The sequence below is a fragment of the Ceratotherium simum genome, chromosome 7 (assembly GCF_057802395.1).
Source record: "Ceratotherium simum simum isolate JZ-2026a chromosome 7, ASM5780239v1, whole genome shotgun sequence".
NCBI classification, from domain to species: domain Eukaryota; kingdom Metazoa; phylum Chordata; class Mammalia; order Perissodactyla; family Rhinocerotidae; genus Ceratotherium; species Ceratotherium simum.
In genome coordinates, this window is record NC_141906.1 from 33923330 (window position 1) to 33939579 (window position 16250).

At 36.7% G+C, this 16250-nt stretch overlaps 1 protein-coding gene across 2 annotated transcripts in view; it reads right to left on the reverse strand.

Annotated features, from left to right (window-relative positions):
* Positions 1-16250, reverse strand: part of RSF1 (remodeling and spacing factor 1) — a 150686-nt gene that overhangs the window by 59606 nt on the left and 74830 nt on the right. For both annotated transcript variants that reach the window (XM_087433499.1, XM_004434034.3), the window contains exons 3-4: positions 10400-10492; positions 8710-8915 (exon numbers count right to left, since the gene is read on the reverse strand). In XM_087433499.1, the coding sequence (XP_087289625.1) occupies positions 8710-8915; positions 10400-10492 (299 nt within the window). The remainder of the gene's footprint in view (positions 1-8709; positions 8916-10399; positions 10493-16250) is intronic.

Consider the following 16250-nt stretch of genomic DNA (forward strand, 5'->3'; position numbering starts at 1 on the left):
ACGTGTTTTCATTTCTCTAAGATAAACATCTAGGAGTAAAGTTGCTGGGTTATGAGGTAACAGTTTGTTTAAGATTTGAAGAAACTGCCAAACCGTCTTCCAAAGTGGTTATACCATTTTACATTCCCACCAGCAAGGTGTAAAAGTTCCAGTTAGTCTACATTCTTGCTAACATGTGGTGTTGCAAGTCATTTCATTTCAGTCATTCTAGTGGAGGTAAAGTGGTATCTCATTATGGTTTAAATTGGGAATTCTCTGATGAATAATGATGTCCAACACTTTTTCACGTGAATATTGGCTATATGTATATATTCTTTATAAAGTAACTATTCAACAGTCTGCATAAAACTTTATCCTCCTTAGCAGACTTGGTACAAAAGTACTTTCAGGAGCCCCTCTCTGATCTTGAAGAATCATCTAATAGAGTCTGGTCTAAGATTTGTTAAAATCCTCTCCTCATTAATAACCAAATACTACCTCTTTGTGGTGTTCATATTTTTTGCTTATCTTTTTCATTCCTAAAGAAATTCTCTTGACATAACCCGTAGTGCAAATTAATGGCACTTATGTTATTTGATCAGATACAAAAAAATACTTTTCTGTACGTTCATCCTCTTTCATTGAGGCCTAAAGTAGAGACGAAATAACTATAACAAATACTATTCTTCCCTGGCAATTCTGTTTTGAAGATTAATTGGAACAAGTGGGACACTGACTACAGCTTAAATATTTTTTTTCTTGAAACCTATTACAACATTTGGTTAAACCATACAAAACTGCCATTTTTGTAGGTTAAAAATGTTCATATGCTGGCAATTCCATATGGTTCAATGAAATTTAACCACTTTTACTCTTTTGTAAGTAACTTACTAAATCTTGTTGTTTAAACTTAAAATATAATTCTTTATATATCAGTTAACTACTATATATCCATCTCATATATATTTATATTATGAATTTTACAACAAACAAATGGAAATTGCTATTTAACAGCAAAAGTTTTGAGACTGTGGTGATGTTACGGTATTATATTTTTTAAAGATTTTATTTTCTTTAAATCATTTTTAGGTTCACAGCAAAATTGAGAGGAAGGTACAGAGATTTCCCACATACCTCCTACCACCACACATGCACAGCTTCCCCCATTAACAACATCCCCCACTGGAGTAGTACATTTGTTACAATCGATAAACCTACCTTGACACATAATCACCACCCATAGTCCATAGTTTACATTAGAGTTCACTCTTGGTGTTGTATATTCTGTGGATTTGGACAAATATATACTGACATGTATCCATCATTATGTATCATATACAGTAGTTTTACTGTCCTAAAAATCCTTTGTGCTTCACCAATTCATCCCTCTCTCCCTTCTAAACCCTGACAACCACTCATCTTTTTACTATCTCCAGTTTTGCCTTTTTCAGAATGCCATATAATTGAAATCATACAGTTAATTTCAGATTGCATTCTTTCACTTATTAATATGATTTAAGCTTCCTTCATGGTTTGATAGCTCATTTCTTTTTAGTGCTGAATAATATTCCATTGTCTGGATGCACCACAGTTTATCCATTCACCTACTGAAGAACATCTTGATTGCTTCCAAGTTTTGGCAAGTATGAATAAAGCTGCTATAAACATCCCTGTGAAAGTTTTCACATAGTCTTCAAATCCTCTGGGCAAATACCAAGGAGTATGATTGCTGGATCACATGGTAATGTTTAACTTTATAAGAAACCACCAATGTATCTTCCAAAGTAGCTGTGCCCTTTTGCACTCCTACTGGCAATGAATGAGAGTTCCTGTTGTTCCACATCCTCACCAGAATTTGGTGTTTTCAGTGCTCTGGGTTTTGGCCATTCTAATAGGTATGTAGTAGTATCTCATTGTTTTAATTTACATTCTCCTCATGATATATGATGTGGAGCATTTTTTCATGTGCTGATTTGCCATCTGTATATCTTCTTTGGCAAGGTGTCTGTTAAGGTCTTTAAGCCATTTTTTTAATCAGGTTGTTTGTTTTCTTACTGTTGAATTTTAAGAGTTCTCTGTATATTTTGGATAATAGTCCTTTATCAGATATGTCTTTTATAAATATTTTCTCCCAGTCTGTGGCTTATCTTTTCATTATATCGACAGTGTCTTTCACAGAGCAGAAATTCTTAAATTTAATTAAGTCCAGCTTATCAATTCTTTCTTTCACAGATCGTGCCTTTGGTGTTGTATCAAAAAGTTACCACCAAACTGAGGTCATCTAGATTTTATTCTGTTATCTTCTTGAAGTTTTATAGTTTTGCATTTTATGCCTAGGTCAGTGATCCACTTTGAGTTAATTTTTGTAAACGTTGTAAGGTCTGTGTCTACATTCAATTTTTTGCATGGGGATGTCTAGCTGTTCCAGCACCATTTGTAAAGACTTTTTTCCACCGTATTGCCTTTGTTCCTTTGTCAAAGATCAGCTGACTATATTTATGTGGGTCTATTTCAGGGCTCCCTATTCTGTTCCATCAATCTACTTGTCTATTCTTTCGCCAATATCACACTGTCTTTATTACCATAGCTTTATAATAAGTTGTGAAGTCAGGTAGTGTCAGTCCTCCAATTTTGTTCTTCTCCTTCAATATTGTGTTGGCTATTCTGGGTCTTTTGCCTCTACACACAAATTTCAGAATCAGTTTGTCAATATCCACAAAATAACTTGCTGGGATTTTGATTGGGATTGCATTGAATCTGAAGATGAAGTTGAGAAGAACTGACATCTTGACAATATTAAGTGTTCCTGTCCATCAACATGGACTATCTCCACGCTTATTTAGTTCTTTGATTTCTTTCATTAGTTTTGTAGTTTTCCTCATATATATTTATTCATATTTTGTTGGATTTATACCTAAGTATTTCAATTTTGAAGGCGCTAATGTAAAAATTCTTGTGTTTTTAATTTCGGATTCCACATGTTCATTGATAGTATATAGGAAAACAACAGACATCTGTGTATTAACCTTGTATCCTGCAACCCTGCTAAAATCACTTAGTTTTAGAAGTGTTTTTGTGGATTCATTCTTTCAGATTCTCTACATAGACAAGCACATCACTTGTAAACAAAGCAAGTTTTATTTCTTCCTTCCCAACCTGTATATCATATCTCTTATTTCCTTTTCTTGTCTTATTGCTTGAGCTAGGACTTCCAGGATGATGTTGAAAAGGAATGATAAGAGAGAATATCCTTGCCTTGTTCCTGATCTTAGCAGGAAAGTTTCAAGTTTCTCCTCATTAAGTATGATGTTGGGGTAGGTTTTTTGTAGATATTCTTTATCAAGTTAAGGAAGTTCCTCTCTCTTCCTAGTTTACTAAGGGTTTTTTAAAATCACGAATGAGTATTGGATTTTATCAAATGGTTTCTCTGTATCTATCAACATGATAATGAGATTTTTCTTCTTTAGCCTGTTGATGTGATGGATCACATTAACTGATTTTTGAATGTTGAACCAGCCTTGCATACCTGGGATAAATCCCACTTGGTCATGGTGTATTATTCTTTTTACACATTGTTGGATTTAATTTGCTAATATTTTTTGAGGATTTTTACATCTATGTTCATGAGAGATATTGGTCTATAGTTTTCTTTTCTTGTAATGTCTTTGGCTGGTTTTGGTATTAGGGTAATGTTGGCCTCACAGAATGAGTTAGGAATTATTCCCTCTCCTGTCTTCTGAAAGAGATTAGACAGAATTGATATAATTTCTTCCTTACATGTTTGGTAGAATTCAATAATGAACCCATCTGGACCTGGTGCTTTCTCTTTTAGAAGGTTATTAACGATTGAGCCAATTTCTTTAAAGATAAAGGCCTGTTCATATTGTCTATTTCTCACATTGTGAGTCTTGGCAGATTGTGTCTGGCAAGGAATTGGTCCATTTCATCCAGGTTGTCAAATCTGTGGGCATAGAGTTATTCATAATATTCCTTATTTATACTTTTTAATGTCCATGGGATCTGTAATGATGTCCCTTCTATCATTTTTGATATTAGGAATTTGTGTTCTCTCTTTTTTTCTTAGTTAGCTTAGCTAAAGTCTTATCAATTTTATTCATTTGTTCAAGGAAACAGACGTTGCTTTGTACGCATTTAATAATATGTTTCCTTCTAAGCACTGCTTTCAGTGCAAATTTTCAACCACAAATCGTGATGTGTTTTCATTTTAATTTAATTCAAAATATTTTAAAAATTTCCTTTGAGATTTCTTCTTTGGCCCATATGTTATTTAGAAGAGTGCTGTTTAATTTCCAAGTACCTGGGGATTTTACAGCTATGTTTCTGTTATTGCTTTCTAGTTTAATTCCATTGTGGTCTGAGAGCAGACATTGTATGATTTCTAGGTATTAAATTTTCAGTAGAAGATCATATATATAAAATTATTTCTTTTTGGTGGATTCTTCTTTTTGAAAAAATATTCCATTTGATATTTAAGTTGCAAAGTTCATTTTTAAAGTACATTTGTAAATTTATCAATCATCAAGAAGGCTGACTTATGGCTTAAAGAAACAGAATTCTAAAGACTTGATAATTTTTGATATATAATCTTTCAAGGATTAGGCAGAAACATGTTTCCAACACCAGAAGTGTCCAAGAAAACAAGTGTTACTTTAAAGAAATGGTTTTAGGGCCAGCCCCGTGGCTTAGCAGTTAAGTGCGCGTGCTCTGCTGCTGGCAGCCCAGGTCCGGATCCCAGGCGCGCACCCACGCACCGCTTCTCCGGCCATGCTGAGGCCGCGTCCCACATACACCTACTAGCAGGATTTGCAACTATAACATACAACTATCTACTGGGGCTTTGGGGAAAAAAAGGAGGAGGATTGGCAATAGATGTTAGCTCAGAGCCGGTCTTCCTCAGCAAAAAGAGGAGGATTGGCATGGATGTTAGCTCAGGGCTGATCTTCCTCACAAAAAAAAAAAAAAAAAAAAAGAAATGGTTTTAAACAAGAGAAGTAGACTTTTCCTTTCGCTAGTAAAAAATAATATTCACTAGTGAAGAAAAATATCCAAGTGCAATCTATTAAATGAAAAAGTCAAAGTTCTATTTGCTTTACTTGCTCTTATTACCTGAGTTTCTAAAGGTATTTCTTGGTAAAAAGATTACTGCCTCCTTAAAAACTCCACTTAACATAAACCTGCAAGTTTATTGATTTTTTTTTTTTTTTTCCCCCAAAGCCCCAGTAGATAGTTGTATGTCATAGTTGCACGTCCTTCTAGTTGCTGTATGTGGGACGGGTCCTCAGCATGGCTGGAGAAGCAGTGCATCGGTGCGCACCCGGGATCCGAACCCAGGCCGCCAGCAGCAGAGCATGCTCACTTAACCGCTAAGCCATGGGGCCGGCCCTAAACCTGCAAGTTTAGAAAACACTACTGATAGCATCTATCAGCCTGAAGACAATCATTTCTCTGCAATATAAAAAAAGCAAATATTCTCACTTCTATAAGCTCAGTTCTATTTCCCCATAATTTGCATCCACTGATCCTGGCTCAGTCCTTGAGAGAAATACTCTTACACAAATCATTCCTTTAAATGTTTAAAGATAGTTATATCTCCTTAAATTTCTGCTAGATCAAGCATTGTCAGTTCATTCAATCATCTTCTTTGTCGTTCTTCTCATAAAGGACTTACTCTACTATATTAATATTATTCTTAGAGTTTGGCATCCAACTCTGAATACTATACTCCAGGAAGGATCTCATCAGGGTCAAGTGGGACAATGTCCTATTGTTTTGGGTACCTAATGTATTTTAATGACAAATAAGATCTCAATTTTGGGGAGAGGCAAGAACAACACAATGCTTTTCAACCTTCACAACAATGAGAGACCTATATGGACAAGACAGTTCACTACATTTGTCAACAGTAGTACTACTGTGTTGAGTTACAGCTAACTGAAATGCCATGTCACAGGAAATGTCATTTATAAGAAGTATAAACAGACCAAATTGAGAATTTAAGAAAAATTATGGTAGCTCCCTAGAAAATACACATATTAAATATAACTAAGAGCTACTATTTACAATATAAGGGATATCACAGGCACCTGAAGCTCATCTAGAGATCCCAGAGCTGTACTATTCACTGCTATATCCCCAACTGCTTAGCACAGTGCCCACTACACAAGCAGATACGCAATATAAATTTATTAATTCAAAGAAATAAAAGAACATTAGCGTGACAATCAGGTGTCTAGAATTTGGCTTTAATTATCTGAAATCAGAGTCAATAAACCTAATTGTTTTTTATAGGTCTCAAATATTACTACACATAATGGGGAAAGTTGCCTGGTATATTTGCAGATAGGAATACACATATTCACAGATGTTCTTCAAAAAGGCTAAAAATAACCTGGCATCAGTTCTCTAAAGAAATTCACGGCTGTTAACATGAGAAAACTGTGTTCTGGCACTCTATATAAGCATTTGCTTCTGAACAAGTGACACGTACAACATTTTATGTTTATCATAAATAGACTTTTATACACGAAAAGACTGGGGGGAAAAAAGGCAGAAGCACAGGAAATAAAACCTGGAAGAATGGTGAAGGATGAGAAGAAGTGAAAGCAACGTCAATGGAATTGTGTCCTTTCCTCTTTCTACTGATGAATATTTCTTCTATGAGGAAACTAATTTTCAATCTTGGGGTTAGAAATGTAAGAAAAGCCAATAGTTAAAAAGTTTGGGAGAAAAGGAATAAATGTTTATTGAGCATGTAGCATGGTCCTACTATGATTTCTCATGTATTCCTCACAACAACTTTATTGGGAAAATATTATCTTTCTGATTTTAAAGGAAAGAGAATATCAGAGAAATTAATCTGCCTAAAGATGATAAACAGAGGAGCCCAGATTCAAATACAGCTGTTAACCTGAATATCTATGCACTTTCTCTCACATCACGCATTAGGATATAATCTACTGAAAACAACGTACATTAGATATTGTTTTAAGCATATATGACTGATAAATAATAACCATAATTATTTTTCTATGTCATAGTTTCCTCATCTACAAAGTGGGAGAGAATATTTTTTAAACAACAATGCAAGGTTTTTACAGGAAATAGTAGAAGTGGTGGTAAAACATCATGAACAGAACCTCATTTGATGCATATATTCATAGAGAGAGATGGTGAGTAAATTTTATTTCAGGACCACTTTATCTCCATTTAGTAAATTACCTACACGGAAAACTATATTATAGTATGAAAAAAGGATGCCCATAAAAGAATCCCCCATGAGCTCATCCAATTTACATTTATTCTTAGGGAATGAAAGTTGAGCTTCCCCGACTCAAACAAATGTTCTAAATTTCTATGGATTATCTCTTCAAAACATTAATAATCACTAACAAAAATCTGTTAAAATTCAAAATGAGCAAAAACAGAAATGAATTAAAGTTAAAGGAGTTTTTCATAAGCCAGTGCTTATCTATCCATTAGTTGTCCCTACTTTACAGATACACTGATAGTTTCAAAATTAATATAAACTGTGGGTATTAATACAATCTAAATAATTAAGTTGTAAAAACAGAAAATTAGAGACACAAAAATTCTGAACAATGGTCCCAATGTTACTTATCGATTAAAAAAAAAGTTGTACTGGGGCCGGCCCGGAGGCGGAGTAGTTAGGTTCGCGCGCTCCGCTCTAGTGGTCCAGGGTTCGCCAGTTCAGATCCTAGGTGTGGACCCACATACTGCTTTCAAGCCATGCTGTGGCAGGTGTCCCACATATAAAGTAGAGGAAGATGGGCATGGATGTTAGCCCAGGGCCAATCTTCCTCAGCAAAAAGAGGAGGACTGGCAACAGATGTTAGCTCAGGGCTAATCTTCCTCACACACACAAAAATCTTGACTTCTTATTTGTATTGACAAATATGTTTGAACAGAAACATTTTATGTAAAACCTTGAAATACAACTTTTTTTTTTTGGTGAGGAAGATTAGCCCTGAGCTAACATGTGTTGCCAATCCTCTTTTTGCTGGGGAAGATGGGCCCTGGGCTAACATCCATGGCTATCTTCCTCTACTTTATATGGGATGCCACCACAGCATGGCTTGATAAGCGGTGTGTAGGTCTGCACCCGGGATTCAAACCTGTGAACCCTGGGCCACCAGAGCGGAGCACGCGAACTTAACAACTACGCCACCGGGCCAGCCCCAGAAATCAAGATTTTTAAAAAAGGACTATGGCAAAAAAGCACCATGTTCCTCAGATTTCTTCAGAACACCAGTAAAAAAATGTATACATAGTAAACATTAAAAATATTCTAAAGTATCAAGGTGAATTGGCCAAATTAAAATAATTAGGAACAGATAATGTCTAATAGGAAACTATAGCTAAGTAAGAACCAAACAATGCTTTTCTTGTATTTTTGGCTAACAACGTATTTTTCTGTGCCTATTATCTGTACATTATTATTTGTCAGATTCTGGCTTCCTGAAATACAAAGTATATGCTCTGATATGGACCACAATGCTAAATATATTTATTTATCTGACAAATAATTAAACGTCTATAATGGGTATTGTGCTGGGCACTAAGCTAGGTCCTGGAAATTCCCCAACCTCAAAACAAAGGGACCACTCCAGCCTCAGAGATTATATTCTAGTAGAAAAGAGAACAAAGTGAGAAACATGCAAATAAATGTAAAAAGATTCCAATAAAGGATACCTGACAATGCATTTCCATGAAGAGCCATCTTGATCATCTTGTTCTTCTATGTACATTCTGACATTATGATCTTGATCCAGCTGGTACCAGTACATGAGGCCGTCTTTGTCTCGGCCAATTGGCTGGAGACGCATGGTGTCAGCATCCTCCTCATTGATAATATTCTTGAATTTGAGATTGTCATCAAACTGACACTCACAGAGGTACTGGAAAATATTTATAACATAGCTTAAATTACGCCATAAATGTTTCCCCATCACAGTAAATGTGATAAGCTCAACCACAGAACTGAATCAGGGACAGGAGTAGAAAGAACACATGTAGTTTATCCATCTTTAACTATCCCCTTCCCACCTTTGTACAACCTGTTTAGAATAACCAATATAAAAAGATAAATTTTAAGTTATTTTAATATTACGTAAATTTACAGGTTTAACACAATGACACAAAAATCAAGGTATATTTCAAAAGCACTGAGTCTACTTGCACTACAGTCTCCTAAATTGTCTCATGATTCTTCCTCTCATAAATCTTTTAGATGAACATTTTTTCTGAAATGGCCGGTTGTTTTTCAAAGTCTGAGACATAACGCGGTTTTTAAGGAAAGTAGTCTCATGGATAGCTGCCTTTGGAGAATTCTCTCAATAAACAGATAACCATGTGACTAAACTGGAGGAACTGATTAACTTTTTGTTATACATTTTTGTATACGATTAGCGTATAAAGTCAGATTTCTTCCCTGAGCCTCTCTGCCCAGGCAGATTATACATGAAGTTCCTATCACAGCCTCTTTGCCTTTGCCTGCGTTATCTAGCCTAGTCTCTCTTCTGTGAACAGTATTGGTTTCCTTCATTATGCTGGCCACTTTGCTAATAATTAGGGCCAACACTGCAGTGGGCAGGAAGAGAAAGGGAAACTCAAACCCGAAAATAAATCTACTTTGAGAAGACCTATTTTTATCAGGTAGGTTTGGTTACACGAGAATTTTATTAAGTACACAATGGCATGTCCCTAGTCATCTGGAAAACTAATTATCAAGTTACTAATTTAGTAAATCAGTAAAAGATTAACCACAGTTAACAGTATTTGTTAGCAATGACTGTGAAGGCTGAAAACAATGAATAAAATCATTTGGGGCAACTGCTTGCCCATTCTACTGCAGTCCCTACAAGCGGAGATCTTTTCTTTTTTTTTTTTTTTTGTGAGGAAGATCAGCCCTCAGCTAACATCCATACCAATCCTCCTCTTTTTGCGAGGAAGACTGGCCCTGGGCTAACATCCGTACCCATCTTCCTCCACTTTATATGGGACGCTGCCACAACATGGCCTGACAAGCGGAGCGACGGTGCGCGCCTGGGATCCGAACCCGGGATCCGAACCCAGGATCCGAACCCAGGTTGCCAGCAGTGGAGCACGCACACTTAACCGCTACGCCACGGCGCCAGCCCTGCTACAAGCAGAGATCTTTAAACCTAGACATACTTGTGTACTGAAAAACAACCAAAAATAGTAATTCAAAGAACAGACTCATGACCAAAAAACAAAAGAAAAAAGTAATTTAAAAAACAGACTGTTTTGTCACCAAAACACAAGACAAAAAATTTCTACTTTCCAGTTATTTTCCAGTTCAACTAGGAGTCAAAAGTAATTTTTTAATTAAAATAATTGTAAAAAATAATAAATTTATTACCTTTAAGAGTGCTAGTTTGCATTCAACACTCATTTCAAGATACCCCTTCTTCTCCATCTCCCATGCCCAGGTGCTGTTAAACTCTTGGCATATCTGTTAGAGAAAATTAATATCTTAATACATAAAAGCAATTTTTATTTACATTGGTAGTTTTGTCGTATAATTATGTTAACTGTTCTTGCTAATATATATTTACAAAGGGAAAAGTTTATACCAAACACAATCCAATCCAATTCCACCCTAAAATGCATACTACTTAAATACACCAGAAATGTTTACTATCGTCTGATGACTGAATTTAAGGTAAGCAATGATCTCTATAGCTCTCTCCTCTGCTGTCAAGAATTTTACATACACTTTTGTGGCACATTTCCACAAATGGAAGTAATTATCTGATTCTGTCTCTTCAAATGGCCTAGAAGTTCCTTGAGGGCAAGGACAACACTTTATTCATCTCTATGCCTAGAATATAAGTAGCTTTAAAAGGCCAGATTATAGACATATTTTTAATCAGGCCACTCTCTAACGCAATGTCCTCCTATTTATGGGTAAAGACTCCATTGCTTGGCATTTGAGACCTTCTATAATGTGGCATTAACTTAAACTTCTAGGCTTCTCTCCATATACAAGCATTTCAGGCAAACCACAGCCACTGTAAGGGGCTGAGGAAAGAAGATTTGGATAACCACTCTACTCAATAAAAAAACTAATCAGAAGAATGCCACGGGTTCTTTGACTTCTGTGAGCCAGTTTCTTCAGCAATAAAATGGGAGCAGTAATAATTCGGATCTTAAAGATTATGAAATAGGCATGAAAAATGATATAAAGTGCCTAGCAACTTCATGCTCTTTTTCCAATCCAAGGAGCAAAGAGTATAATAAAGGCCAAGGGAGAAGAACCAATACAAGGCACAAGATCACCCAGGAGCTTGGGCAATTGGCTAGAAATGCAGACAGGAGAAAAATAAGGAGGCAAGTGGGACTGCTCATATAACCATCCCAACCCAGGAATAAGACCAGGCTGGCCCTCCTAGGAGGGCTATCCTTTTCCTATTCTGCACCAGTGTCATCTCTTTTACCAATTTGTATAATAAAATCACAAGAGATCACTGTTAGGATAGAAAAAGGATAGAAAAAGAATATAAAGCAAGCAGTATGGCCAGGAACTAAATAATGGGGAAATCTTCAAAAGCACAAAGGAAGAATGAGCTCTCCCTTCTCTAGAACACCATACTTCCTCTGAGTGACAGCACTATATTTTGTAGAGAGAAAAAAATTGAGGCATACAGAGGAAAAGGAAATTTTAAAATATTACACAGAGAAGACTCTAAATTGATTATATCAAAAGCTAAAAGGCCAGGATCTGAATAGACATTTTGCCAAAGAATATATACAAATGGCCAATAAGCAAAGAAAAAGATGATCAACAACATTAGTTATTAGGGAAATGCAAATGAAAACCACAATGAAATACTACTTCATACCCATTAAGATAGCTATAATGAAAAAGAAGGATAACAGCAAATGTTGGTGAGAATGAGGAGAGGTTGAAATCCACATAGACTGTTGATGGGAACGTAAAATGGTGTAGTCACTTTGTAAAATAGCTTGGCAATTTCACAAAATGTTACATATGAGTTACATATGACTAAGCAATTCCATTCCTAGATATCTACACAAGAAAAATGAAAACATATGTCCACATAAAAACTTGTACAAATGTTCATAGTAGTATTATCTAAAACACCAAAAGGTGGAAACAACCCAAATATCCATCAACTGATAAATGGATAAATAATATGTGGAATATCCATACAATGGAATTTTCTATAGCCATAAAAAGGAATGAACGTTCTACAGCATGGATGAACATTAAAACCATTATGCTAAGTGAAAAAAAACAGACACAAAAGGTCACATATTGTACAATTCTATGTATTTGAAATGTCCACAATAGTCAAATCCATATAGACTAAAAGTTAATTGGCAGTTGCCAGGGGGTGAGGGGAGTGACTGCTAATAGGTAGGCGATTTCTTTGTGGAATGATAAAAATGTTCTAGAACTAAGATAGTGGTGATGGTTGCCCATCCTTATGAATATACTAAAAACATTGAATTGTATATTTTAAAAGGGTGAATTTTATGGTATGTGAATAATATCTCAATTTTTAAAAGCAGAAGGATAGCGCATAATGCAGAGCACAGCTTATGACTTGAATGAAGCATTTATTCAGTGTTCTGCTGTACACCATATCCCTAGAACAAGAGGATGTTGACTGACTACCCTAGAGGCTAAAGTTGAGTGTGAGGAAGCTCATCTTCAGTATCTGAGAGGGATCGAGAGTGACGTAGCTACAAAGCTTGACCAACAACCCAGGTACCAAAGCACAGCCAACGGCTCATGGTGTCAAAGATACCAACTACAAGTAAACACCTATTGATTTTCATTTACTGTGTGAAAGGGGAGAAAAGAGAGAGAGAGGTAGATACAGAGATAATTAAGATACAGGCCTCTGCCTCTATGCTGCTTAGCTTCAATTTATTGACCTTCTTTATTTACCGTGGTTAGGATACCTTTTGCTGTGCTGATATTCAGAAATAAACATGCTACTCATTTTCTGTTTCTTTAAGGGCAATGCAGACATATTACTGCATCATTTGAGGCCCCTCTCCCGCAAAAAAGAACATTAATTAGATTTGTCCAAATAGCCATAAGCTATTGTTACCACAAACTAAACACTGCAAATAAAACTTGCAAATAAAAAGAGTACTCTAAATGACACTTAAATAATTCTTATGCAGGACTACATAATCTACACCAGGGGTCAGCAAACTTTTTCTGTTAAGGGTAAAAGAGAAAATAATTTAGGCTTTATAGACCATATGGTCTCTTTTTCAACTATTCAACTCCGCTGTTATAACATAAAAGCAGCCACAGAAAATACATAAATGAGTGAGCTTGGCTGTGTTCCAATATCACTTTATTTATGGATAAGGAAATTTGAATTTTGTATAATTTTCATATGTCAACAATTCTCCCAATGATTTAAATATGTAAAAACCATTCTAAGTTTTCGAGCCGTACATAAATAGGCAGCAGGCCAGATTTGGTCCATCAGCCATAGTTTGCCCACAGTGCCAAAAACTAGCTGTGTCTATCAAAGACTGTCTACAACAGTTATTCTTGGGTCCTTGAAACAAGAGGATCCCTACTAGATTGGTAATTCATAGTAACTCCCTATGCTCAACTCGATTCTGACCAAGCAGCTTTGTAATTATAATTTGGTTTTGCATGCCATTTCTCTTTAGAGAATGTTCCAATATCCAAAACATGAACATATTGGTATAACATTCATATTTATCACCATAAGTTATCATTCCATAATACTGATTTTATGTTTGATTCTCTCTAAATCTGGTTAGACAAAGGTGTCGGACAAGGGTGCATTTTATCTCCCTAGCTGTTTAATCTGTACACAGAACATATCATACAAAAAACTGGGCTAGACTCAGATGAAGGAGGAGTGACAACTGGTGGAAGAAATATCAACAATCTAAGATATGCAGATGACACCATCTTACTGCCAGGAAGCAGCAATGACTTTAAATGACTTCTGAGGAAAGTGAAAGAAGCAAGTGCCAAAGCAGGACTGCATATGAACATCCAGAAGACAAAAACCATGACTATAGAAGAACTAAACAACTTTAACGTAGACAATGAAGACGTTGAAATTGTTAAAGATTCTGTTTACCTTGGTTCAGTCATCAATTTAAATGGAGACTGCAACCAACAAATCAAGAGAAGACTGAGACTTGGAAGGACAGCAATGAAAAAACTGGGAAAGATTAAGTGTAAGGAAGTGACATTGGAGACTAAGGCCAAGATTACCCACACCCTCATAATCCCAATTACTATGTACAGATGCGAAAGCTGGTGAGTGAGCAAGGCTGACAGGAAAAAATTGATTCATTTGAAATATGCTGTTGGAGGAGAGCTCTACGAATACCCTGGACTGCCAGAAAGACGAACAAGTAGGTCCTAGAGCAAATTAAGCCTGAACTACCGCTAGAGGCAAAAATGATAAAACTGAGGCTGTCCTACTTTGGGCACATTATGAGAAGGGAGGATTCTCTGGAAAAGACAATAATGCTGGGAAAAGTAGAAGGCAGCAGGAAAAGAGGAAAACCAAACATGAGATGGATTGACTCCATAAAGGAAGCCACAGGCATGAGTCCATAGGAGCTGAGTAGGGCTGTCGAGGACGGGACATTGTGGACATCACTCAATCATAGGGTTGCCAGGAGTCCTGACTTGATGCCAACAACAAGAAGGTAGGAGTGTCTTTCTCAATAACCTGAAAGCCATTCCTTTGATATGTAATCATAAGGAAGGATAGGGCCTCCCAGACTCTGTGGGAAGGTAGAATTCTGACTTCCATAGTCACCAGGCATAGAAGGTCTACTCACGTTGACTTTGACCAACCCTCACATCTGCTTTTTCTAATTTTTCATTTCCCTAACCCTGCTTGACTCCCTTTCCGCCCTCATTCCCCTCTCTCAACTCCCTCATCCTCCCTTTAAAACACCAGTCACCTCTAGGCAAATTGGAATTGAGCTCAGCTCCTTCCCCTACCACAGTAGTTACTGAATAAAATCAGTCTTTACTGCCTTTAACTAGTGTCTGGCTTTGTTTATCTTTGACAGAGGAGTCCTTGGATATCATTCACATGGAGATCTTTATTTTACAATTGAGAAACATGAAGTTTAAAGACGATTAAACTTTAAATCATCTGTGATTTAAAGTGATTCCACAAATATTGACTGAGTACCTACTCTATGGCAGGAACTAGTCAAGGAGCTGGTATATCATGGTGAAGAAGACAGACAGCCTGCAATCATGGAGCTTATACTCCAGGAGGTAGTCAAGCAGGTAAAAATAAGAAAATATCAAGTAGAGAGAAACGCTATGTTGCAAATATAAAATAGGGCCGGCCCCGTGGCTTAGCGGTTAAATGCTCGCACTCCGATGCTGGCGGCCTGGGTTCGGATCCCGGGCCTGCACCGACGCACGGCTTCTCTGGCCATGCTGAGGCCGTGTCCCACATACAGCAACTAGAAGGATGTGCAACCATGACATACAACTACCTACTGGGGCTTTGGTGGAAAAATAAGTAAATAAAATTATAATAAATAAATAAATAAATAAAGACGATTAAACTTTAAATCATCTGTGATTTAAAGTGATTCCACAAATATTGACTGAGCACCTACTCTATGGCAAGAACTAGTCAAGGAGCTGGTATACCATGGTGAAGAAGACAGACAGCCTGCAATCATGGAGCTTATACTCTAGGAGGTAGTCAAGCAGGTAAAAATAAGAAAATATCAAGTAGAGAGAAACGCTATGTTGAAAATATAAAATAGGGCCAGCCCCGTGGCTTAGCGGTTAAGTGCGTGTGCTCCACTACTGGCGGCCCGGGTTTGGATCCCCGGCGTGCACCGACGCACCACTTCTCCGGCCATGCTGAGGCCGTGTCCCACATACAGCAACTAGAAGGATGTGCAACTATGACATACAACTATCTACTGGGGCTTTGGGGAAAAAAAAAAAAAAGGAGGAGGATTGGCAATAGATGTTAGCTCAGAGCCAGTCTTTCTCAGCAAAAAATGAGGAGGATTAGCGTGGATGTTAGCTCAGGGCTGATCTTCCTCACACACACAAAAAAGAAAATATAAAATAAAGTAATATGATAGAGAGTATGAATGCTACTCTGCATTGGGTGCTAAGGGAAGGCTTCATTTAAAGAGTTGATATTTGATACAAAAAGTTGAGACATGATAAAACAGAAATC